At 42.0% G+C, this 27,610-nt stretch overlaps 1 protein-coding gene across 4 annotated transcripts in view; it reads right to left on the bottom strand.

The window, feature by feature from the left end:
* Window positions 1-987: 987 nt before the first annotated feature.
* LOC136886088 (uncharacterized) overlaps window positions 988-27,610 on the bottom strand; it is a 73,904-nt gene continuing 47,281 nt past the window's right edge. For 3 of the 4 annotated variants that reach the window (XM_067158815.2, XM_068230685.1, XM_068230686.1), the window contains exons 4-7: window positions 18,393-18,566; window positions 13,376-13,789; window positions 4,830-4,981; window positions 988-2,743 (exon numbers count right to left, since the gene is read on the bottom strand). In XM_067158815.2, the coding sequence (XP_067014916.2) occupies window positions 2,587-2,743; window positions 4,830-4,981; window positions 13,376-13,789; window positions 18,393-18,566 (897 nt within the window). In that variant the 3' untranslated portion in view covers window positions 988-2,586. The remainder of the gene's footprint in view (window positions 2,744-4,829; window positions 4,982-13,375; window positions 13,790-18,392; window positions 18,567-27,610) is intronic. The other variant, XM_068230687.1, reaches the window with a different exon arrangement.

Here is a 27,610-nt window from a genome sequence, read left to right as displayed (position 1 = left end):
TTTGCTTTACGTCGCACCGACACAGGTTTCAGGGCAATGACAGGAGAGGAAAGAGCTATGTATGAGACGGGACCATCCGTGGCCTCTAGGTATAGCCCCTGGTGCGAAAATGGGAAACCATCGAAAACCATCTTCACGTCTGGCGACAGTGTGGTTCGAACGCACTATCTCCTGAATGCAAGCTGAAGTAGAAATTATTATTCTTTCTTACTCTGTTTACCCTCCAGGGATCCTGACTCAAGGACAGTGTCCTGGAGCATGAGACTTTGGATTGGGGGATACAACTGGGAAGGAGGAGCAGTACCTCACCTGCTATGCTGAACAGTGGCCTTGTGGGGGGGATGGAAAGATCGGAAGGGATAGACATGGGGGAGGGAAGGAAGCGCCCGTGCCCTGAAGTTAGGTACCATCCCGGCATTTGCCTGATGGAGAAGTGGGAAACCACAGAAAACCACTTTGAGGATGGCTGAGGATGGAATCGAACCCCCCTCTACTCAGTTGACCTGACCTAAGCTGAGCAGACCCTGTTCCAGCCTGCGTACCACTAATTTTGCGGCAGAGCCGGGAATCGAATCCGAGGCTCCGGGAGTGACAGCTAATCACATTAACCACCACATCATAGAGGTGAAGTAGAAATGTTGATAATTTTACATCTCAGCGGTAAGCTACATATCACTCATGCCAGAGGTGACAAGATACGGAAGTGAAGATGTCGTTTTTATGTAGAATCTGCCCAAGGAACCAAGAACTCCATCCCAACAAATGGTTCCAAAAGCACCACACTGTGAAAAACGCATAGCTAGGAGTCTCCTAGACTAACAGATTTCTTTTCAAGTGTTAATCATATAAAAAATAACTGTGGATGTTTTCTCGTATACATCTGATTTTAAATTGGACATGCAGGGGATGGGAGTGGAAATAGAATTGGAGTCCAAAGGGCCACAAACTGACCGGATTAGGACAGCAGGGATAATTTAAACATAAAACCAAGTTAGAATATCTTTATTCAACGAGTTACTCGACACTGTGTTCCGATCACACTCCAACGTGGTCGTTGACCAGCTCTCGGGCTGTAAAACACTTCATATCAATATATACAAAATTCTATGGGCTGGAGACAACACACATATCACAGAGATGCTCTTTCCAATAAATTAATCCCCTCAACACTTAGCAATGATTAGTTTTATAAAGAAAAACAAAAAATATGTTCAGCGCTGAAAATAGCTTGCTTTGTTAGAGAGAGGTTCCAATAAAATATTGCCTTTACTTGTTCACACTGAAGAAACATCTTAAATACTAACAGATTTTTATGGCCTAACTGAAATAATTATGAAATAAACTCTTGCTTATGGACATGGACAGCTGTTAAAGCAGACCTAATAAACCGTACTGTATTGTATCCGCTAGCCCTCCAACACTGTTACTGAAAACAAGAGAATAAAATCGTGGAAAGTTACCTGACTGATAGGTCTGAAGTCAGTTATTGATCTCAAGTCATGGGTAAGGTTTGACAAACTAACAACAGAGGAGTGGGCGACAGCTCTAGTAACAAGAGAGAGGAGGAAAAGCGGGTCTGAAAAAGTCCATTTGGGGTAGTAAGGAAGTTAGGATGTGAGGTATTAGTAGCAGAGTCCGCTTAGCAGGAGAATTCTTTGACTGGTGTGGCATAATGATGTGCCACTGGAATGTAAAGAAACTGTTTACAGAAGCTATTGCACATGGAGTGCAAACATGGGCCAAGAAAACAAAAGTATGCTGGGAAAAACAGAAGTGATCAGTGAAAGGACAGAAGTCACATTTAAGGTGGGGTGGCCACGAAGAGCAAACTCCAAGACAAGACAGAGACGACAATGGTAAAGGCAGATCTAGAAGATGAGTGAGAGAGTGGAAGAAGTGTGGTTGTAGATGGAAGTCAATGATCCAAAACCTGACGCAAACTTGGAAATGAGAGGAGATTTGAGATTAACCATAGAAAAACCAATGAAATATGAGTCAAGCCAAGATGTGCACAGAAGCTTTCACTAGACAAGACACCAATGAGGGAGTTACATCACACAGCCAAACTCTAGACAACTTCCCTCCAGACATAGGTACGAATCACGGATAGGATCAAGGAGTTGAACAAACTGTGTGAGAAATATGGTAGTCTAACATCCAATGTTAAACACTGGGAAATAGCCAATCAGAGAACAATAACAGTGGGAATGCATTCGGCACATCCTGAGGTGCTGGGAAGCAACCTTTGGAGTGGAATCCACGAGCCCAGGGAAGACTAGCAGACCACGGGTGATGTGGAGGCAAGAGAACTGGAGGCCCTACATTCCACTGGCAATTACAGGATTATACTATTATTTTTAAACTACAAGGGGCAAGAACCTCCCTTTACACATCAAATTATTTTCTGTAATAAACATCTCCAACAAAACAAAGATTGTGATCAAAATGCAGTCGACTGTATTTAGAGCACAAAATAGTAAAGCGTTATCAAAAGCACAACAATAATACACAATGTGCACATTCATTATGTTACAGACCACTGTCGGGAACATTACCGGGAATGACCTCGAAGGTCCAATGTCATTTCTACACGTCCGGACCCTGTCCCGACCTACTCCTCTTCTGAGTGCGGAAGATCTCCCACGGCGGGGTGCTCTGCGCCAAGTTCTCGTCGCTCTGGCTCGTCTCCACTTTGATGTTGGTGTCCAGGTTGCGCAGCACTCTTGTGAACTGGTTCACCTCCCTGGAGCAAACAACACGGGCTGGAGTTATTCTAAAATAGAGTGTGCTGGTTCATAAAGGGCTGAAATCAACACAAAGGTCACACTTTGTTTTCAGCAAGTATCATGAGTGCCAGGACTGAGAGATCCAAATTCTCATGTTTCCTCCAAACAACGCAACTGGAGGGATTGATTCACAATTCTTTATTGTAGTTCTTAATGTTGACATCTGATGAATTGGCATGGTAAAGAGTGCAAACCAGCAAGTAAAGATTAATGACGCTAGGAAGAACAAGTAACGAAAATTTACCTTCTGTTCAGAGCACTGCAGAAAATGGATTGAAAATATTTAATGACATGCAATTACAATACATGCAGAGTTGGGAAGTACAAATAATCTCTAAAAGTACTGCAGAGTGGTCCTAATCGTGGAGGAGAAAACCCTGACATTCACCTCCCTGTGGTAGAGAGGGAGAATGTCTGAGGAGAACCTGTAATTAGGCAAAAAATATGATATTCAAGCTCTCGTATTTAATAAGCCCTAAACTAAATGTAAGTTTTATTTTAATATAAAATACTGCGGCCTTTCCTCTGTTCCCTGATGATGATGATGCTTGTAGTTTAAAGGGGCCTAACATCGGCCCCTAATGGTACAAAATGAAATGACAACAAAAAGTTCAAAATCATCCACTGACCAAAATAAAACAAAATGTCATGAAGAATGAATGGATGGACATGAACACAAAAAACAAAAACACAAAAAAACCACAAAAACCAACAAAACAGTGGATCAGACTAAAAAAAAGGTCATAAATAATAGTATTACTGACCAAGGGACCACTTATAAAGCACAATCCTGAATCGAGGATGCTTGATGTCTAAAGGGGTCCAAAATCCACGTCTAAGGCCCCCAGAACGGTACATGTCGCGAGTAAAGTAGAACCATGGTATTTCTCATGTTGGGGTACTAATCAAAAGTACCGAAGACTCACGGAGTTCCACACAAGATGGTACTGATCACAGGCAATGCAGACCCACGGTGTTGCTCACGTGGGTATGACGCACGGGTACTGGAAACCCCTAGACCAGGGTCTTGCAGCTACTAATCACAAACCTATTTTGTACCTAATATAGTGGTACTACTCGCAAGTACAGGCAACCCATGGTGTTCCCCGCGTGATGGTACGAATCCAAAGTAGTTTCATGGTTCTAATTCAATCATCCCATGGTCGCCTCTCACGACAGGCAGGGGATACCTGCCCCCCACCCGCAGGGGGTCCTCCATTTCCTGATAGGCTGTGTTACGCCACTACCGGAACTTTTAACTCGCATTGACTTCATTGAAAGTTGCTGGCTAAACACGCGTTCTTGAACAAAACAAAAATGAATGTAACATTTTATTCCCTTCACCTCAACCTGGATAATGCAGTTACCTATCCATTAAATAACGGTTTTTCGCATCTGCCAGATACGCGTTTGTTAAAGAACTACGGAATAGATCATAGTGCAGTCTACGTGTTTGAAAAGTCGTGACAGAATCAAGTATAATATCTTAGATGATGTTGAGAGTGGTGAATTTGGTAAGAGACCCAGTCACTCATGTTAATGAGCACTCGTAGCCACTAAACACCACGTTCCTTACGGTCACGAACCATTCATCTGTGTTGTGACCCTTGACAACGGCTTAGCGCAATAATCATATCACAGTGCTGTGAGACAACTTGTGAATACCTCAATACACTGACAGGCCTCTCCCTCTGAAATAACCAACTGTAAATCCAGAGTTCATTTATTGGAAGTAACTCTGCTTTCCACAAGATATGCTAAGGCTGGAATAGACCAAAACTGAACATATTAACTCAATGAAGCAAAACCAAGCAACAACACATCACAAACTGCGTTGAGCTCAGCCGGATTGCGTGTAGTGACTCCCGCCACACAAGCCACTACAGCTGAGGGGTCTTTACATAGCAGGTTGTGCACACAAGACAACTAGACTTTTTATTAGAACATTTTAATGTAAAAAGTATTGTCTTAATCTGATATAACGGGAATTTTTCTGATGGATCTTAATCTTTTTTTGGGGGGGATAAATAAAACTGACATCACCTGGAGGATGCAGGTGAGAGAGTCAGTCTGTTCCCAGACTTGTTCCGGTCCACGCTCTTGCGACGGGTGCTCCTGGGGCGCAGTTTGACGGCCCGCAGCTGGTCCAGAGACACCACAGGCCCTTTTCCAACCAACGGCTTTTTCCTGTCACCCTGAAAAAACACAGATGCATTGTAACAACTACCTCCGAGCATAGAGAACATAATGTAATAAGGTGAACCAAATGGTCAAAACTTTGTACCTTACTCCTTCACAAGCTGGAAGAAGTATCATTCAGTTTCACAAGTGGAAGAGCCCTACCTTCATTACGAGACTAGGATTGGAAATAGAGTTCTTCTAACGCCATGAGTACCATAAAATATTTTTTGCACCTCCTAATTCCACTTAATAAAAATGACCTTGAGTTCCCATCGGGTAATATCAGTTTCAGTATTCCTTTGTTTGTTGCCATGAAACTGTTTACACATAGAAGAATGATCACAGATGAAGGAGTAGCACATCCTGCATGTTAACAACTGATGTCTATCGCGTTAGTCCAAAGATATCCGGACACTGCACTAGGTAAAGTGACCAGCATAGCTACGTAAGATCTCATCTTTCATCTTTTACAACAACAACAACAACAACAACAACAACAACAACAACAATAATAATAATAATAATAATAATAATAATAATAATAATAATAATAAGTGATAAACGAGTAATGCTGTGTAATACTAAATTGTAATATTACAAAATAGTTGCCCTACCAGAAACACTATATGCATAGTAAACTTAAATTTAAGAGGTCATTCTAAAATTTGTAGATATTGAAAAACAAGAACATAAAATTCTTAGCAATATTTTCAGCCCCATACAAGAAAATAGAATTTGGATTAAAAACTGAACTGCAGACCTCTATAGTTATAGTTAGTTTCAGTACAATATGGAGGCGACTTTTTAATTTTTTTGGACACATTTTTAGGATGGATAATAATAGACTCACAAAAAGAGTATTCAATGAAACAATGAAACCTGTTTAAATAAAAATGATCAAGTAAACAGAGTCTGGAGACTGTGAGATAGTTCATAAAGAAATAGAACCTGTGACTAGCAAAATGAAAAAGAAACGAATATCATCCTTAAGGCATCTAATACGGTCACCAGAATATAGAATCAGTAGAAAAATAATAGAACCATTATGGAAGAGTAAGATTAAGAATAATATTAGATGGATCACAGAACTTACAGAAGACATGAGAGAGTTACATATTACAACAGAAGATTTAAAATACAAAACAAATACACTCAAGGTATTTAAAGATAAACACAATAGACTACAGACAAAAATCAACAAGCAGAGGATAGGAAGAGTGATTCCAGAAGCAGAAAGAAAATTACATTCAGAAAGGATGAAACAGTATTGGGCTGACAAAAAAAACAACGCCATAAACCTGACTAAAGTAGTCATATGTTGCCTATAAAATTAAAATAAATTCCCAAAACAGGAGAATAAATTAGCTGGAGGAAACGAGAGGAATGAATGAAGACGACATGGAAAATTGCACAAAGTCTTTACGACCTCGGTAAACAAACACGCAGGAGGACTGATACAAAGTCATCAGAAGAACGGAAGAGGCAACACTGAGTTCATGAGGAGATTTTGGAAGAATAGGAAGGTGAAAGTCATCAAGCCAATGAACAAGTTCCAATATGGTCTGGAATGGGCATAACAAAAGAGGAGGAGGAGGAGGAGGAGGAGGAGAAGAAGAAGAAGAATTTGCCATTTTTATTATTATTATTATTATTATTATTATTATTATTATCATCATCATCATCATCATCATTATCATTATTATCATTATCATTATTATTATTGTGTTCCGGCCTTCTAAGGACCACGTTACAATTTCAATTGTTCCTCCTTAGTTCTTTCCTTCTCTTCCAGTATTCTTTCATTGTTTCACTGTGCTGCTTTTTCCTGTCTTCAGTCCACTTTGTGCCTGTTTTCTTTTCCTTGCTCCCTTGGAATCCTTCCATTTGTAAGACTTTCTTCCTAAAAATCTTTCTTTCCAATAATTCTTCTTCTCGTATGTTATTCCTTTCCAGGTCTTTCTTGACTTCTTGAATCCAGGTGGTGGTTGATTTCTTTTCCCAAAGGTACTCAAAGATTCGTTTAGTTAGTCTATTGTCATCCATTCTGTAAATGTGTCCAAGCAATAGCAATCTCCTTTTTCTTATTGTTTCTGATATGTTTTCTATGTTCTGGTAAATTTCATTGTTACTTCTTAATTTCCAAAACTCTGTAATTCTTAGAGGACCTAATATTTTCCTTATAATTCTTCTTTCTAATATTTCTAATTTATCGAGGTTGTAGTTCAGTGCTAGACATTCGCTGGCATAAAGGCATTCTGGTTTCACTACTGTGTTGTAGTGCTTTATTTTCAGTTTTCTTGATAAGCACTTTTTGTTATAAGTGTTCTTAGTTATACCGTACGCTCTTTCCATCTTTTGTATCCTCTCCTCTATAGCAGATTTTTCTAAACCATTTTCTTGAATTGTCTCACCCAAATATTTGAATTTCTTTACCTTTTCTATTTGACCAATATCCATTACTAAAAACTTTGGGGCACTTTTTATATTCGTCAAAAATTGTTTTCTCGACAGAGATTCTCAAGCCTGTGATGTTGGCTGTCTTTTCAAGGAGATTGACTTGCATTGCTGCATCTGTAAGGCTTTCTGAAAGTATGGCAAACTCGTCTGCAAATGCTAGGCAATTTATTGCAACACCTTTGTTCTTCTTCCCCAGCATGAGTGGCAATATTTTGGATTCTTTCAGTTTTTCATTCCAAATTCTTACAATTTTCGCCATGACACAATTGAAAAGGAGTGGAGTTAGACCATTGCCCTGCCTGACGCCTGTATTTATTTTGAAAGGTCGAGATATTTCACCCATAAATTTTACTTTCGAGATAGTGTCTGTAAGTGTTTCACGAATTAGGTTTGCCAATTTAGTTTTAACTCCAAATTCCCGGATTACTTTATCTAGGGTTTCCCTATCAACAGAGTCAAAAGCTTTTTTAAAGTCAATAAATGTTACAACTATGTCTTTAGAGTTTATTAATCTGTGTCGAATTATAGATTTCAGGTTGAAAATCTGTTCAGAGCAAGATCTTCCCTCTCTAATTATTATTATTATTATTATTATTATTATTATTATTATTATTATTATTATTATTATTATTATTATTATTATTATTATTATTATTGACAAACTTCCAGACATCTAAACCTTAATAGCAGCTTGCATGTCAACAAGACCTTGCGCCTGCAAATGCTTCGATGCGGCTAGTACTGTTGAAAGAATTTAACGGCAAATAGGCGGACATAATTGTGATTAAGTTGCAACAAACAAATTTAGATTTTCAACACGGCACAGCACAGACAAGGAAATAATGTTCAATCGTCGTGATTGCTTTTACAAAATTGAGTACTGCTCTCTCTGGCATTTACCATCCATCTGCAAGGTCAAATGAGTTCAGGGAATGTGTTCATTTCTATTTCTCAATACTTCATTGTTAAGCTGTCTTTCTTACTTACCTTCAGTCATCTAGAGCAATCAAAAATATCACTGCAAAACAGACTTAGTTCCCTAATACGAGTGGAAGCAGAAAAAGCCAGTCTACGATAGCACTGTAAGAGCTAAAGAGGGTTTGACACAGAAATGTAAGGTATTTTCAATGGTCCTGGCAGGTTTAAGACTCCGTGAGTAATTTCCTACATGACCACACTTGAGGCAACAAAACAAATTTAAAAGCCAAAGTTAATTTATATTACAAGGAGTGGACTAGCGACTGTCATCTTTTGAGGAGCATCTATAAGCCAAGAACAGCAAATGGTAGCTGTAGGTGAACATACCAGGCTGGACATGTGACCTGGCATGTCCAGTTTGAGAGATGAATAGTGTTCAGTTTATTTTCTGAACAAACTGAGGTACACAGGGAAGAGAATGAAACACCCCAGTGATCAAAAATACCAGGTGGCTTCACAGATGCCAACGTGTCAGAATTATGGCCAATAGTTTTCATATGCCAGTATATTTGATGACAAGACTTTCAAACACCACTGGACTGAGCAAACTTCAGTTATTATTTTGACAGGAATTGTCGTACGCGAATAAACATATTCTTCAGCAGTTTACATTTTCACACTCGCAAAGTTTGTGAATGTTTCATATGACTTAATAACCCAATCTTGGCATGAAACACAACACATGGAATGAGCTTGGCAGAGCTCATCCTCTTCTGATCTAGAATCAGTGTACGATTCTCAGCATTGAGTGTTAATTCCACTCTTGGTCCTTGAAACACCTCAAAGGGGCTGCACGAGGTCTCGCACCGGAACAGAGTTGACGAGGAAGCCTGGTTTCACTCGTGCGATGGACGTGCCCTATCCATCTGAGACGGTCACCAATAGCATGTGCTTAAAGTTGGTGACCCGGTCCTCCCATTTGATGTTCAAGATGGATCTAAGTTTTTGCAGATGGAAGCGCTTTAGCTTTTTGATATCCTGACTGTAGAGGGTCCTCGTTTCCCAACCGTAAAGCAGTGTTGATATGCCAGGAATAACAACACTAATAAGAAATGTCCAAGCAGCCCATGGGTGGTTGCACGTATCTCTCTCGCTGTTCCAAAGTCCATCTCCGCCACCAACTAAACTGTCACCATAAGCCAGACGAGGCGAGGTCTTCTATCGCTAGTCCCTTGTGACGGGAAGAGCTCGGCCTCCCTACGGTGGACCCGGGTTGCAGGGTCTCCCTGCATGCCATCGTCCCTTGTGACGGGAAGAGCTCGTCCTCCCTACGGTGGACCCAGGTTGCAGGGTCTCTCTGCATGCCATCGTCCCTTGTGACGGGAAGAGCTCGTCCTCCCTACGGTGGACCCAGGTTGCAGGGTCTCTCTGCATGCCATCGTCCCTTGTGACGGGAAGAGCTCGGCCTCCCTACGGTGGACCCAGGTTGCAGGGTCTCTCTGCATGCCATCGTCCCTTGTGACGGGAAGAGCTCGTCCTCCCTACGGTGGACCCAGGTTGCAGGGTCTCTCTGCATGCCATCGTCCCTTGTGACGGGAAGAGCTCGTCCTCCCTACGGTGGACCCAGGTTGCAGGGTCTCTCTGCATGCCATCGTCCCTTGTGACGGGAAGAGCTCGGCCTCCCTACGGTGGACCCAGGTTGCAGGGTCTCTCTGCATGCCATCGTCCCTTGTGACGGGAAGAGCTCGGCCTCCCTATGGTGGACCCAGGTTGCAGGGTCTCTCTGCATGCCATCGTCCCTTGTGACGGGAAGAGCCCGTCCTCCCTATGGTGGACCCAGGTTGCAGGGTCTCTCTGCATGCCATCGTCCCTTGTGACGGGAAGAGCTCGGCCTCCCTACGGTGGACCCAGGTTGCAGGGTCTCTCTGCATGCCATCGTCCCTTGTGACGGGAAGAGCTCGGCCTCCCTACGGTGGACCCAGGTTGCAGGGTCTCTCTGCATGCCATCGTCCCTTGTGACGGGAAGAGCTCGGCCTCCCTACGGTGGACCCAGGTTGCAGGGTCTCTCTGCATGCCATCGTCCCTTGTGACGGGAAGAGCTCGGCCTCCCTATGGTGGACCCAGGTTGCAGGGTCTCTCTGCATGCCATCGTCCCTTGTGACGGGAAGAGCCCGTCCTCCCTATGGTGGACCCAGGTTGCAGGGTCTCTCTGCATGCCATCGTCCCTTGTGATAGGAAGAGCTCGTCCTCCCTACGGTGGACCCAGGTTGCAGGGTCTCCCTGCATGCCATTGTCCCTTGTGACGGGAAGAGCTCGGCCTCCCTACGGTGGACCCAGGTTGCAGAGTTTCCCTGCATGCCATCGTCCCTTGTGACGGGAAGAGCCCGTCCTCCCTATGGTGGACCCAGGTTGCAGAGTTTCCCTGCATGTCATCATCCCTTGTGACGGGAAGAGCCCGTCCTCCCTATGGTGGACCCAGGTTGCAGGGTCTCTCTGCATGCCATCGTCCCTTGTGACGGGAAGAGCTCGGCCTCCCTACGGTGGACCCAGGTTGCAGAGTTTCCCTGCATGTCATCATCCCTTGTGACGGGAAGAGCTCGTCCTCCCTACGGTGGACCCAGGTTGCAGGGTCTCCCTGCATGTCATCATCCCTTGTGACGGGAAGAGCTCGGCCTCCCTACGGTGGACCCAGGTTGCAGGGTCTCCCTGCATGCCATCGTCCCTTGTGACGGGAAGAGCTCGGCCTCCCTACGGTGGACCCAGGTTGCAGGGTCTCCCTGCATGTCATCATCCCTTGTGACGGGAAGAGCTCGTCCTCCCTACGGTGGACCCAGGTTGCAGGGTCTCTCTGCATGCCATCGTCCCTTGTGACGGGAAGAGCTCGGCCTCCCTACGGTGGACCCAGGTTGCAGGGTCTCTCTGCATGCCATCGTCCCTTGTGATAGGAAGAGCCCGTCCTCCCTACGGTGGACCCAGGTTGCAGGGTCTCTCTGCATGTCATCGTCCCTTGTGACGGGAAGAGCTCGGCCTCCCTACGGTGGACCCAGGTTGCAGGGTCTCTCTGCATGCCATCGTCCCTTGTGATAGGAAGAGCTCGTCCTCCCTACGGTGGACCCAGGTTGCAGGGTCTCCCTGCATGCCATCATCCCTTGTGATAGGAAGAGCTCGGCCTCCCTACGGTGGACCCGGGTTGCAGGGTCTCTCTGCATGCCATTGTCCCTTGTGATAGGAAGAGCCCGGCCTCCCTACGGTGGACCCGGGTTGCAGGGTCTCTCTGCATGCCATCGTCCCTTGTGACGGGAAGAGCTCGTCCTCCCTACGGTGGACCCAGGTTGCAGGGTCTCTCTGCATGCCATCGTCCCTTGTGACGGGAAGAGCCCGTCCTCCCTACGGTGGACCCAGGTTGCAGGGTCTCTCTGCATGCCATTGTCCCTTGTGACGGGAAGAGCTCGGCCTCCCTACGGTGGACCCAGGTTGCAGGGTCTCTCTGCATGCCATCGTCCCTTGTGACGGGAAGAGCTCGTCCTCCCTACGGTGGACCCAGGTTGCAGGGTCTCCCTGCATGCCATCATCCCTTGTGATAGGAAGAGCTCGTCCTCCCTACGGTGGACCCAGGTTGCAGGGTCTCTCTGCATGCCATCATCCCTTGTGATAGGAAGAGCTCGTCCTCCCTACGGTGGACCCAGGTTGCAGGGTCTCTCTGCATGCCATCGTCCCTTGTGACGGGAAGAGCTCGGCCTCCCTATGGTGGACCCAGGTTGCAGGGTCTCTCTGCATGCCATTGTCCCTTGTGACGGGAAGAGCTCGTCCTCCCTACGGTGGACCCAGGTTGCAGGGTCTCCCTGCATGCCATCATCCCTTGTGATAGGAAGAGCTCGTCCTCCCTACGGTGGACCCAGGTTGCAGGGTCTCTCTGCATGCCATCATCCCTTGTGATAGGAAGAGCTCGTCCTCCCTACGGTGGACCCAGGTTGCAGGGTCTCTCTGCATGCCATCGTCCCTTGTGACGGGAAGAGCTCGGCCTCCCTACGGTGGACCCGGGTTGCAGGGTCTCCCTGCATGTCATTGTCCCTTGTGATGGGAAGAGCTCGGCCTCCCTACGGTGGACCCGGGTTGCAGGGTCTCTCTGCATGCCATTGTCCCTTGTGATGGGAAGAGCTCGGCCTCCCTACGGTGGACCCGGGTTGCAGGGTCTCTCTGCATGTCATTCGATTCCTTCAAATGTCCTGAAGACACTTACCATGGGCAAATTTTCCACTTGTGTAAATGGCACTTTCTGTATCTCTGGCTTAAGACCAGTTAATCTCCTTACTCCACATCCTTCACATTCCTACTGCTACTCAAATGTATGTACCACTGGGGAACAATGGACAACATAAAAACAAGAAAGAGAAACTGTCAAATTAATACATCTCCAGCCTGCCGTACGCCCTCTGATTACCATTTGTAAAGCGAGTTTCTCTCTCTGTGGCATAACAACAAGGACAGCATTTCGCTCACTTTATCCGTGCATGACAGGAGATGGAAATGTTCTGGCATCGTCCTATTCACACGCTATTTCTCTCCTCCCATGGTTTCATTTCTAACATTTTCATAGCCCGGTTTCTTGTCCAAGTCATCTTAGTGTGTTCTAATCTTCCTGCGATTCATTTACTTTCTCCTCATTCAGTACATGTTTTTTTAACACTTTGCTTCTTATCGAGTAAAGAACCAGTTCCTCTCAATTTGTTTAAGAGTTTCCACATTTGGATATTGTGTTACAAATCACCTAACGACTTCCCTGCAAGAATCTTGTTTTCACATAATTGCCCTTTCCTCTAGCGTGTACACATGTGGAGGCATTGCCCCGAAGTAGCACTTCACAACTCGAGAACAGTTGTAGCAACAGATCAACACCGTGCTGTGCAACGGGAAGTGATGAGTCAACGGGAGGCAAAAAAGCCGAGGAGAGAAACTCGCTGTACTTCCTCTTAGAACAATAATCAATTCCTTGAAACTGGAGATATATTAAGAATGTTTTAATGATAACTCACTGGATGAACAGATGGAGTCTTCCTCAGCTGGACCTTCCGCAGGTCTTCCACGGTGATGCAAGGTCGAGACGACTGCTTCCCGACGGCCTCCTTGCCGGCAGCACCCTCCGCAGGCTTCTTCTTCAGTAACAAGGGCATTGCCGGCGGAGGAGGAGGAGGAGGAGGTGGCGGAGGAGGTGGAGGCGGGGGTGGTGGTCCACATCCTCCTGGTGGAGGTGGCGGCGGTGGTGGTGGCGCAGCACTACTGTTACCACCGCGAGCCACAAGCTCCTTGAGGCTCTTGATCTCTTTCTCAAGAACCTCCAACCTCCGCTCCATGAGAGAGTGTGACTGGCGGAGATCGCAGTTGCACCCGCAGCACTCCTGGGTCTTGAGACTGGTGCTAGACGTGACCCGCTGGAAAGCCGCATACGACTGGAACATGCACTTCGTGTTTTAGTACGTTACTTTCCTAAACACAAGAAGAACTAAAGTCTTTATTTCAACGTTGCAAGCTTGTGAACTACCTTCACAATATAGAGTAGACTCCCTGTAATTCGGCTTTGGTTGGTCCGGCCGACATCTGTCCTTGAATGAAGGAGAAAAAGAAAGTCACACTGAGCGAAGTGCAGCAAGCAGCAGACAGCAGCTGATGTAATGTTTATAAAGAAGTGGTAAGATTTTGCATCTAAAAATGCAATTGACACAAATAAAACAGAAAAAGATAAGCGATTTCTTTTAATTTTTGTATTCTGCAAAGTTAGACACAGTTCCTTTTGCATACGACGACAGTCTGTGATGTTTATACAAAGTGCTAGTGTTAATATGTTAATCTGCATTTAATTTTCCAGTGCGAGTGTTCATCTCTCATCAGGAGTGAAACTTCAATAGTGTATGGACATCATAGAGACAACTTCAACTCACATCAACACTACTTGCCTTACAATTGGTTCTGTATTTGACTTAAGCTAAATATTGGTATTCAGAGCAGACTGTCAGTTAGGGTGCGCTCCCAAAGTGGCTAAACTAGAGGGAGTCTACAGTACTACTGTTACTATTGCCTTTTTCCATGCTCATTTTTCATAAACATGCATAGTGAAACGGTGTCGATAAACCAGACCAAGCCAGGTGCTATTGACTTGTAAAAGAGGATGCTGAAAGATCCGCCTTGCCAACACATTGTTCATGTTTTGAGTCTCTCCCTCAGCATCCTATTTTAAATAGATTTTATGAGCTTAGTGGAACACCGCCCATTACAGATACCGTAACAGGCAAAACAGTTAGTGAAAACATTAATTAATAGTATGAGTTATCGGAGTTCTATTTCCAGTGCTGTTCGTTTTGACAAATGCTGTACTTAGCAGACGTACCTCAGTAAATAATATGGCATCAGGTATGCTCTATGATTTCCTTCATCAATATTACTCAAATTAATTATATGTATTCTTATTTTGCATCAATATAAACAAATCTGTTCTGCTTTAGCCTGTATCAATTTAAATAAATAATCATTTTATTTTACTGTTGGCTCTAGGCAAGCGCCACCTTAACTTCACAAAGTAGGGCACGACGCTTCCTTTTCGAGCCGAGTATAATCTCCTGGTTTGGTGTCGCTGTACTATTGCAAAGTCAAAGTAAGCAAGAGAATGGCACCACTATCCTTCGGATTGCCCACCTTACATACCCTAGATAGCTGCTAGTTACATAGAGTCATTTGGTGCTCCAAATTAAAATATAAATACTCATCATCATCATCATCATCATCAACATCATGATCAATGTCCCACTTCAATCGCCCGGCTGTGGTTAACAAGCCTCCTCCACTCCTTCCTGTCCTTCCACTTTCCCTACTCCATTACTTCCGCCACATCCAGTCCAGCTTCTCTAATGTCCTTCCAAATCTGATCCATCCACCTTCTCGATTTTCCAACTGGTCTCTTTCCCTGAACTTCTCTTTCCAATTCCCTTTTCGCTACGCGTTCCTTTCCCATTCTTTTTACATGTCCGAACCATCTCAGTCTTGCTTTCTGTTCGTTCTGTACTAACAGTTCTATATTTAGCTCTTCTCTCATTTTAATATTTTGAATTCAATCTCTTCTTGTCTTTTTAACTGATGTTCTTAAAAACTTCATTTCTACTGCTTGGATCTTACTATCTTGTCTCTTATTAGTTATACAATTGGTATGAAATACTCTTTATATAATGTTAATTTCGTTCTCTTCGGTACTTTGTCATCCCATAAAAGCTCTCTGACTTGATGATAAAATGTTGTACCTTTACTTAGTCTGTTATTAATTTCAGGGTTGATTTCATTACTTCCATTAATAATCCTACCAAGATATGTAAACTGTTCTAGATTCTCTAACCGTTCTCGATCTATGTTCACTTGGCTTCTTTTTTCCACAGTGCATGACTACAGTTTTCTTTTTACTAATTACCATTCCAATCTCCTTCAGATTTTCATTCCAAATGTCCAGTTTCCTTTGTACTTCCTTTTCTCCCTTTCCCCAAATCACCACATCATCTGCAAATACCAAAGCATTCACTTCATCACTACCGATACCCTGTTTTACACGTTTCATTATTTCATCCATCAATATAATAAACAATAATGGGGACAGTGCACTTCCTTGCTTGAGACCTTTTTTTTTTTTTAATAAAATGTTTCAGAGTCACCACTCCCCACTTGTACACTGCTTTTACTCTCATGATAGCTGCCTCTGTGGATCCGTGGTACAGCGTCGGCCTGCGAATCCCAAGATAGCGGGTTCAAACCCAGCAAGGTAGTCGGATTTTTGAAGGGCGGAAAAAAGTCCATTCGACACTCCATGTCGTACGATGACGGCATGTAGAAGATCTCTGGTGATACATTTGGTATTTACCCGACAAAATTAAATCTCAGCCATAGCCACCCAAGAGAGATCCGGTTTACTCTGGGTCCACTAGACGGCAGACAGAGTAAACCGGAACGTCGAAATTGACGAGCAAACAGCCAGATGGCGTCAAATCGAAATGTCTGCAAACGGTAACTGAGGCCATACGATTATTATTATTTACTCTCATGATACAACATTTTTATCATGTTAATTAATGATTTTGGTACATTCCTTTTTCGTAGGCATTCCCATACATGTTTTCTCTTAACTGTATCATAAGCTTTTTACAAATCCAAAAATACGAATATGATTTCCTTGTTCCTTTCCAGATGTTTTCCATTATCGTTTGCACTGTAAATATCAAGTCTATTGTTGATCTATTCGGTCTAAAGCCATATTGTTCTTCCTCTAACTGTGTTTCTATTATATCCGTCAGTCTTTTGTCTATGACTTTTTCCATTATTTTTAGCCCATCTGATAATTGGGTTATACTTCTATAATTTTCACATTTCTTCCTATTTCCTTTTCTGAACAATGATACAATGCTTCCTTGTTGCCAATCTTCAGGTATCCTTTCCTTCTTCCATATGGCATTGAGGGCTCTGTATAGCCACTGTAGTCCAATGCTAATCATATCAGCACTGAATTTGTCGTTTCCACTTGCTTTGCCTTTGGTCATTGCTTTCACTACCCTTTCAAGTTCCAACCATGTTATCGGGTTCTCTTCGTTTTCTCCATCTATTATTTCCATTTTCTTATCTCCTTCCTCCGAGCAGTGATCCTCATTTAACGTTTTTCAAAATAATTTGCCGTCACCTTCTGAAGACCCTTTTCGTCATATACTATGGATCCATCTTCTCTCTCTGATGCCTTGATTTTTTTCTTGATTTATTCCTTCCGATTTTATTACTCTAAATGATAAATAATATCCTGTGGTGCTCCTTTACTATCAAAATAGAATCTTGTTTGCTATAAAATTGATTATTTCAATAGAGCTGTTATTTTAAAGTCAAATGGTACGTCCTGTTGTGGAATTTATTTCTGTATGTTCGCAGCATACGATGCTCCTAGGCATGTACATGGACACAAAACGCACAATAAGGATGTGTTGTAAAGTGCGGGCAGTTCCTTGTATTTAAAGGTAGGTAGATCGATAATGTTTAATTTGCTATTTACATTTTACAAGTTTCTTAGAACAGTATCAAAATATACTGGTAATTATTCAACAATTGGCTAGTATAATCAAATTGTATACATAGTGGCACGTCTTATTTAGTTAGGTATCCTGCTGTCTTTACATTTCGTGGTCATCTCTTGTAGTGTATAAAACTATAAAATCACAATGTAATGTTTAATTTTCAGAAGGTTAGACGCCAGTATGTTAACAACAGTGTTCTCCCCATAAATTTTCATTAGCCGGGCAGTGAATACCACGTAAAAAATGAATAAGATAAAATTTCAATTATTCCCCTCAGGTACTGTGTGCACGCCATCTGCTCGTCAATTTCAACGTTCCACTTTACTCTAGGCCCACTAGATGGCAGAGTAAACTAAATCTCTCTTGGGCACCCCAAATGTCACCAGAGATCTCCACATGGAGCTGCCCTTCAAAGATCCACCTACCACTGATCCTTAGACAAAGTTATTATCACGAAAACATGTTCTAGTGTTCTACTGCCTACCACTCAGTTGCTGTGGAGTGCCAAACTCAAGGAACCCTAGTGCTGTTGCAAGATTCCAGACACTCTGACGTACTGACGCAATTATGGTAACAATGATGAAGATTTATCATTTAAATAAACAGTTTTGTAGTTTTTACATTTTAATTTGGAGCACCCAAAGACTCAAATATGCATTAATGTCAGTGCCTGACCTACAGTATTTATCAGAATTAGCTCAAATTCTGTTTTTCTTTTTTAAAAAAATTGAAAATGCTACATTTCTGATTTCAAAGCTCTAAAATGATCACCGCTATTGAGCAGGTAGACTTCAGAGATTTAACATAGATCTGTGTCCTTCAATGTGGTGATGGTGTACTGTCATCATCTCAAGAGGTTCCACCGTTCAGAAAAATGAGTTTGAAGTTGACAGCACACTTCCAACCACCACATTGATGGAGTCAAGACCACCAACCTCCCCTCGCAGATGATGTGCTGACTCACCTTCTTACCAATCCAGGCTATGATCTGAAGAAACCTGTAGAGCGGCGACAACAGGGATGACCAACGAAAGGCCAAGGCCGACCGATATTTCCTAGTTCTCCTCACCATCCGCCCGAGCATCCGCACGAACGCACGTCCATCCAAGGTGACCACGGCAACCTTGCGTCCCTGGGACTGTAAGCAGATACCTCACATTTATACAGCATTCTGAGGTGGAAAACATGGAGGTTTTAATTTATGTGATCATAGACACAGGGTCTTCTTAGGTAGCCATCACCACAACTGTAATCAAGAGAGACAGGAGATGTGCACAATGTCAACAACAATCCCTGTTCTGCTGCATCTCCTGATGACCTTGTCAAGACTGAAGATTTGTCAACGAGTCCGAAATCCTGATGAACCCAGGAAGTAGAAACTGGCTTGTCAGGAGCTGAGAAGAACAGGGGTTGATAAGGAGAGAACGTCTGTCAATATGTTCTATCCTCCTATACCAGATGTATACACAAGTCTTTTCCGGTTCCACGAAGAGATGGCACCAGCAAACAGTATGCAGCGCCTGAATTTGACACGTCAGTTTTTTCGACCGACATTAACCTACCAACACACACAAGTTGAGTCCACCAAACACTAGTGATCAATATCAATGTTTGTGCATGAAAATGAACATTTGCGGCACACATTGCTTCTCTTATCTAATCAAAAGAAAAAGGCTGTAGAAACATACGGCGAACGCGCTCCATCGATTAGAACATGTGAGACATGGTTTCGACAATTTAGACCATGCTTTGCGTCTGGTGGAACCCGAGCTGTATTGTGAAGCCCGGCAAAACCGTTAATGGACAACGCTATCGCCAACAAAATAATGATTCATTTAAATCATGCAGGAGAAAACTTGGGGTGGTAAGTAATTTTATTTTCATTTTCAAAATCTTCCTCCACTTGGAGGCTGCCTAAGACAAAGAATAGTATGGCCCCACGGTATAGGGGTGCAATGCGTCCGCCTGTCGCCCGACGGCCCCGGGTTCGATTCCCAGCCGGATCAGGGGTTTTTAATCGTAATGATTAAGATCCCTGCCCTGGGGACTGGGTGTTTGTGATGTCCTTAATCTCCCTTTCCTCACACACAACATTCCACACTACCGCCATTCCAATTACACGCAGGTTCATACAATATGGTGCCAGTAGGGGCAAAAGATCCACATGGTTCGATGCCCCGAGCAAATAGCATTTATAAAAAGAAAAAAAAAGACAAAGAATGTAAAAACCAACTTCATTTAAAAAAGAAAGTAAATTATGTCTCAGTCTGGCGAATATGAGTGGTGTCTGAGTATCAGAAGAGAACCCCTGAGCGCTTTCATCCCCCATCGATGAACTGCTTGGTACTGATGTTGAAGGTCTTCATCGGCTCTAGAGACTGTCTCTCTTGCACCCCTCACTTCTAAGTCGTCCAGCTCGGCACTGTAGCCACTCGGTCCACTTCGTCTCGTTGGTCAAAGAGCAAAGAGTGTGCTATAATATATATCCTTTCTTCCCTTTAAGGCGATCATCTCTATCATTCTCATGCTGCCATGAACCTCCTCATACTTGAAATCCCTTCTCACGGAGCGTCTCGACCTGTGATGTTTCGAAGAGCTTTACTGAAGACACGGGAACTCAAGACTCAAGACAAGTTCCAGTCTCACTGCAACTTCCGCAGGGGTATCAACGAACCTTCCCCGTACAGCTCTTACAGATGCAACGCGCCTCTCCACTCCGTGCTAGAAACCCACCGGTTTTCAGGAGGGAACTCCTTGTACAGATACACTCCCCTGTCCTTTGCTTCTCAACTGGCACCATTTCTCAAATTCAAATTCTCATTATTTATTTCTGAATTTCTTTGTTTCATACTCACCGGGCCTGTTCTTCATATCCTCAGTTTTATCATTTACGTTCAACTCAGTTAAACATCTGTTAATTTCTTCATCTAGATTTCTAGTGGCTTCAATATACTAGTTCCCCCTCTTGTTTCAGAATGTTGTGGCTGTTTATATTCTGAAGCAAAGGTTTCCAGCTTGCCCTAAAAACACCTAACCCTTTGCATCGTTTATCTGAGTAAATCATAGAATCCGGAGTGTCAGTAGGAAGGGATAAGCTCCCCTTTAGTGTACTTTTAACAAGTTTTTTCAGCATCTTTCAAAAACTGCCGTGGTATTTTACCAGCAGGAATGCAGAGGAACTGGTAAGTCAACATAGGGCAAACTGAACAATTCAGAATAGAAATTTCTGATCCGGATGAAGCCAGGGGCAGGATGATAACGAGGAGAGTTTCTGCTTAAGGACTACCATTGTCTTCTTGGAATCAAATAACATAGTAACTGCATACAGAGGTTGTTTGGGGTTTATATCTGACAGATTGCTCGGTGGTACTGCCATGAGTCCGCTGTCATGAGCAGAAAGAGAGAGACAGAGAGTGTACATGCCCTGAAATGGTGATAAAAGTCATCTGTTATTGGAAAAGGTATGGTATGGCCCTTTTCCATACTCGTTTTTCATACGCAACACGCACAGTGAAACACTGTGTTGGAAGAAGTGTTTAACACTTGGGATGACTAATGCAAAAGCTCCTGTGGCCTGTTATGTGAAACAGGAGCCTTTGGCTAAACAGTCATATGCGAAAAACACCAGAAAGAGGGCTCCAAATAAGCTGTCACTCGTAGTGCTTCGAGGGATTCACTGATTAGCATGCTAAGTTGACGATAAGTATGTAGAGTGAATGCAAGATACCTCCAGGAATCCACGACAGTGCACACAAACCAGGTACATGGCCTCAATTCATACCAGCAGAACACCTCAGTGTTTTTATCAGGCAATTAGCAATTAGTATAATTCTGTTTCAAGACATTACTGTGAAGCTAGTCAAATGGATCTCAACACGTTTGAACTGTTTGAAAAACATCAACAAGACCGAAGATGCACCCTGGATGGTCTGTGCCTATGCTCTGCCAGACTCTGTTTCAATTGAAACTTCGATGTTGGGCAAGAGTCCAAAAAAGTAGGGCCTCTTATGAGGCAAATAGTCTTGAAAAGCAGTTGGATCTAAACCTTCTGTTTAGTCTGGAAGTCTGGGATGTGAGAACACTGTCCTGTATCAATAAAATAAAATGGATATGATAATGTTATCCCTTACAAAAAAGGTACTGAATGAAGGGTTTAGGACAAAGAACCTTAAACTGATACTGTGACACCCACATTTACTTTACACCCATTACTATGTACAGTCAGTTCTTTAAAATCATCTCTGTTATATTAAATGACTAGCTGACGTACCCGTGCTTCGCTACGCAATTCTGGGTTACACGTTGTGAGCAAGATTGTAATAAATTACATGGCTCTTAACGTTACCCTAGAAACGCGGTGGGGAAGTCAACAAACATCTTTTCTATGTTAAGAATGGGTTGAAGAGTTTTCATTATAATAGCAGACACTCACTTTCTACCTGCCTTTTTTCATCCTCAGAAAGACTGTCTTAGTGGTTTCCCAACTGAAATGCTGGCAACCAGGAATGAGTTAGCTGGAAAATTTACAATGTCCAATAACGGACCAAATATATTGGTGTTAAAAATTTACTCATTCGGGACAAATATTTCAGGTTCCCTATGGGAATCAACATCTATATGATCTGATGGCCATTTTTGGTAATGAGACAAAGTCTCTCATGGTGCATTGGCACTGCCGGTGGCTCCAAGTAGCCTACGCGGTGGCCTCCACGGTATGCACTAGCCATGCGTCTTGGTAGGTGTGCTATTTACGAACTGATGAGCCCAACTTAGCACACTGGGACAAAACGCTGGCAACCAGGAATGAGTTAGCTGGAAAATTTACAATGTCCAATAACGGACCATTTATACTGGTATTGCGGGCTCACAGCCGCGCGCCCCTAACGGCCTGCCCAACTCGCCCGGTGCAGGCCAGCACATGAGTAAATTTGTACTTGCTTTCAACTACAATAGAAGCCTCGGATGGAAGTTTGGAAATGGAATTGATAAGTCTCTGACTACAGTTGCACAGTATGATCGTAATGTTGATGTTCGTGCAAGTGTTAGATCAGAGAGCAAAACCCGATTTGGAACAATAAATGGGAACTTGTGAAAATTTGGATTATATAATTCCACCTTTACAATACTGCAAGTGTCTTTATTAAAAAGACTACATTAAATAACATTCACGATACATGTTTCGTCCTCTTATGGGACATCTTCAGTCACAAATACAAAACATTAAAAATAAGGAGAGGACACGTTGAATTGAGTAGATAAAAAGTCTTAGTATCATGTGAAGCGGCGTGGTGGCGTCTTGTCAATCAATATTAAAATGGTGCGGCGTGAACATGATGTGAAACATGAAGTCCAATAAAATCATAAGTTAAAAATGTTGTTCAAAACGTCGAATTGTCAATTATAAAACACAGTAAGTGGATGTGCGAATAAAATTATGTGCCTATTGTCTTTCTATGCCAATAGGACAATACATTCTTGTTTTGAACAGATTTCAAAAAATTGGGGACGAGTCCCTCCTTGAGACAGTTTTTCAGGAATATAATGTCCTTGCCTATTTTCGCAATTTTGGTCTTTGGTCTTTTAGTATTATTCGCACAGCCACTTACTGTGTTTTATAATTGACAATTCGACGTTTTGAACAACATTTTTAACTTATGATTTTATTGGACTTCATGTTTCACATCATGTTCACGCCGCACCATTTTAATATTGATTGACAAGACGCCACCACGCCGCGTCACATGATATTAAGACTTTTTATCTACTCAATTCAACGTGTCCTCGCCTTATTTTCAATGTTTTGCATTTGTGACTGAAGATGTCCCATAAGAGGACGAAACATGTATCATGAATTTTATTTAATGTAGTCTTTTTAATAAAGACACTTGCAGTATTGTAAAGGTGGAATTATATAATCCAAATTTTCACAAGTTGATACTTTGACAATACGGGCTCTAATATGAAGTTTATTACGTGTAATGAATGGGAAGGAAAATAATTTGCTTGATCTAATGGAGAGACAAAAACTCGGACATCCCGGGATTAAGTGAAGTAAAATGGAAGGGGAAAAGAATGAAGAAACTAAGAAAGGGGTACACGTTGTACTGGATGGGTAACAGTAAAGAGAAAAGAAATGGAGTGGGATTTGTAGTGAATCAGAATGTTGAACCAATAGCTGAAGCCGAGTAATAAATGAAAGAATTATAATAATGCACACACATGTAAACAAGGAACTACTGAAGATAGTACAGGTGTACGCTCCACAGACAGGATGTAGCATGGAAGAAAAAGAAGAGTTCCTCAATGAACTGGAAACACATTGTTGAAGATGGGATCATGATAATGGGAGATCTCAAAGCCCATGTGGGAACTGACAGAATGGGAAACAAGAATGTTCTGGGCCCACATGGGTATGGTGATAGAAATGAAGATGGAGAGAAACCGTTTTGTATTTTGTATCAGAAATAATCTGATAATAAAGAACACATGGTTTATGAAGAGGAATAGCTATAAGATCAGCCGATATAGTTGGAATGGACAGTATAGAACACTCATCGATTTTATAATAGCAGACCAAGAATGGGGAAGATATGTCATGAATACAAAGATAATCCCCAGCAAAAGTATGGAAGGTGATCATAGATTATTAATTGCGGAATGAAAACAAGTAAAAATCGCTAAAATTGTACTGAAGAAGAAACCAAAGATAAGGATTTCGGAATTGGAGGAGGAGGATAAAAGGATGGCAAAAAGGAAGTTGCCTAACACAGAAATACGAAGTGTAGAAGAAGAGTAGGACAATTTAAGACAGACATTTGTGGAAGCAGCAATTGAGGTATGCGGTAAAACAAAAGCAAAGGTTAAGGGAAACGAGACACGGTGGTGGACAGACAAAATAAAAAAAAGAAATAAAAGAAAGGAACAAGGTGAAGAAAGAAATGGATAAGGAAAAGCAAAAAACGTATTAGAGGGATGAGAATAAGACAAAGGTTACATGTGGAATACAAAAGATTGAAACTACAAGTAAAAAGGAGTATCAAGGAAGAAAAGGAGAAATGTAGGGGAGAGTTTACCAACAAAATTGAGCAAGATAGTCTAGGAAATCAGAAACTATTATACAGAGTAATAATATCAAAAGGAATAAATCAAGAAAAAAAATCAAGGCATTAGAGAGAGAAGATGGATCCATAGTACATGACGAAAAGGGTCTTCAGAATGTGACGGCAAATATTTTGAAAAACTTTATAATGAGGATGACTGCTCGCAGGAAGAAGTAGATAAGAAAATGAAAATAAGAGATGGAGAAAACGAAGATAACCCAATAACATGGTTGGAACTTGAAAGGGCATGAAAGCAATGACCAAAGGTAAAGCAAGTGGAAAAGACAAATTCAATGCTGATATGATTAAGGCAGCAGGAAGCATTGGACTACAGTGGCTATACAGAGCCCTCAATGCCATATGGAAGGAGGAAAGGATACCTGAAGATTGGGAACAAGGAAGTATTGTACCGTTGTTCAAAAAACGAAATAGGAAGAAATGTGAAAATTATAGAGGTATAACCCAATTATCACATGGGCTAAAAAAAATGGAGAAAGTCATAGACAAAAGACTAAGGGAGATAACAGAAACACAGTTAGAGGAAGAACAATATGGCTTTAGACCGAATAGATCAACAACAGGCTTGATATTTACAGTGCAAACGATAATGGAAAACATCTGGAAAGGAACAAGGAAATCATATTCGTATTTTTGGATTTGGAAAAAGCTTGATACACTTAAGAGAAAACATGTATGGGAATGCCTATGGAAAAGGAATGTACCAAAATCATTAATTAACAAGATAAAAATGCTATATCATGAGAGTAAAAGCAGTGTACAAGTGGGGAGTTGTGACTCTGAAACATTTTATTTAAAAAAAAGGTCTCAAGCAAGGAAGTGCACTGTCCCCATTATTGTTTATTATACTGATGGATGAAATAATGAAACGTGTAAAACAGGGTATCGGTAGTGATGAAGTGAATGCTTTGGTATTTGCAGATGATGTGGTGATTTGGGGAAAGGGAGAAAAGGAAGTACAAAGGAAACTGGACATTTGGAATGAAAATCTGAAGGAGATTGGAATGGTAATTAGTAAAAAGAAAACTGTAGTCATGCACTGTGGAAAAAAGAAGCCAAGTGAACATAGATCGAGAACGGTTAGAGAATCTAGAACAGTTTACATATCTTGGTAGGATTATTAATGGAAGTAATGAAATCAACCCTGAAATTAATAACAGACTAAGTAAAGGTACAACATTTTATCATCAAGTCAGAGAGCTTTTATGGGATGACAAAGTACCGAAGAGAACGAAATTAACATTATATAAAGAGTATTTCATACCAATTGTAACATACGGACTAGAAACGCTCGTATAACTAATAAGAGACAAGATAGTAAGATCCAAGCAGTAGAAATGAAGTTTTTAAGAACATCAGTTAAAAAGACAAGAAGAGATTGAATTCAAAATATTAAAATGAGAGAAGAGCTAAATATAGAACTGTTAGTACAGAACGAACAGAAAGCGAGACTGAGATGGTTCAGACATGTAAAAAGAATGGGAAAGGAACGCGTAGCGAAAAGGGAATTGGAAAGAGAAGTTCAGGGAAAAAGATCAGTTGGAAGATCGAGAAGGTGGATGGATCAGATCTGGAAGGATATTAGAGAAGCTGGACTGAATGTGGCGGAAGTAATGGAGTAGGGAAAGTGGAAGGACAGGAAGAAGTGGAGGAGGCTTGTTAACCACAGCCGGGCGACTGAAGTGGGACATTGATCATGATGATGATGATCTCTTATCATAGCCGGTACGGTAAAAATGTATAAATGTGCAAGACTTAAATGATCAGAAATTTAATTCTATATAACTAGTTATGCAGTATTTATCAATAGGACCTGTAATAACAAATGTTTGAGAATTAAATTTTAAGCCTTCCCCTAAACTACCATTTCACTCTGAGTGAATAAAATGTTTTATAGCCTAGATTGTAGTGGCTCATACCCCGACTTTACATATCGATTTTCATTAAATTCTCCTCAGTCGTTTTCTAGTGATTTGTGTACATACGGACAGACAGAAATTACAGAAAAGTAAAAAGTGCATTTCCTTGTTACTAATGACCGATACAGAAACACCATTCTTTTTCAATTCTGACAAAACTCTTATTTCGTATATAGACTATAAGTTTGCTCCTGTTTAATAAATAACTTACAAGAGACCTAATACCGAGCCTTAAGGAACACTGAATTAGGCATTTCCATTGATCAACTCCAACTTGGATTGATGATGATGTTTGTTGTTTAAAGAGGCCTAAAGCTAATGACACAATAATTAAAATTTCAAAATGTATCCACTGACTAGGATCTAAAATGAATGATGAATCCAAACCAATCAGTGGATCCAGTTCACAATTCCTTATTTCCAGAGATGATGCTTGTTTTCCAAAGGGGTCCAAAATCCTGAATCACAGGTAACAGACTCATGGCGTTTCTCGCATGGTGGTAGTACTCATAGGTAATGCAGGTCCATTCTGAACTGGTGGAATGCACAGATGACGCTTATCACAAGCAATGCCCAGACCCATAGTGTTCCTTGCATAATGATACCGCTCCTACGTTAACGTAGACCCATGTTTTTCTTACAAGCTGGTACTAGGCGTAAGTAACGTCGACCCGTGGTGTTCCGCACGTACAGTCCCTGGCCAAATTAATAGACTCAGTCACATTTTCTTTCATGTATACAGTTTGAAGCACCGTGGAAGCCTAGTACATGCTCAAAGAGGAGTAATTTTGATTCCATAGGTATTTACAGTTGGTAATATGACTTTAACATGTGCATTATGTTAGTCAGTTGTTTCTTGGGCTGCTGATGTGCAACTGTTGACAGCTTGGCAATATTTGGCGCCAAATATGTAACCCCTTACAAGTGTTTCCACAGTGTTTTTCATCACAATAACTGAAAGGGTAAGTTGTACTGCTCGGTTTACTTTATTCTCTATACAAGAGTTAATGATTTAGGAATATTAAACTTTAAAAACCAGAGAAACGTTGATAATATAATGACATTTTGATTTTTTTAGGTTACGATGTCTGGTGACATAACCCCTCGAAAGGGGGCACAGATAAAGATCCTCACTGAGACAGGAA

Source organism: Anabrus simplex, chromosome X (assembly GCF_040414725.1).
Source record: "Anabrus simplex isolate iqAnaSimp1 chromosome X, ASM4041472v1, whole genome shotgun sequence".
Lineage (NCBI taxonomy): Eukaryota > Metazoa > Arthropoda > Insecta > Orthoptera > Tettigoniidae > Anabrus > Anabrus simplex.
The sequence above is the reverse complement of the archived record's forward strand: the minus strand, read 5'-3'. Positions and strand labels throughout refer to the sequence as shown.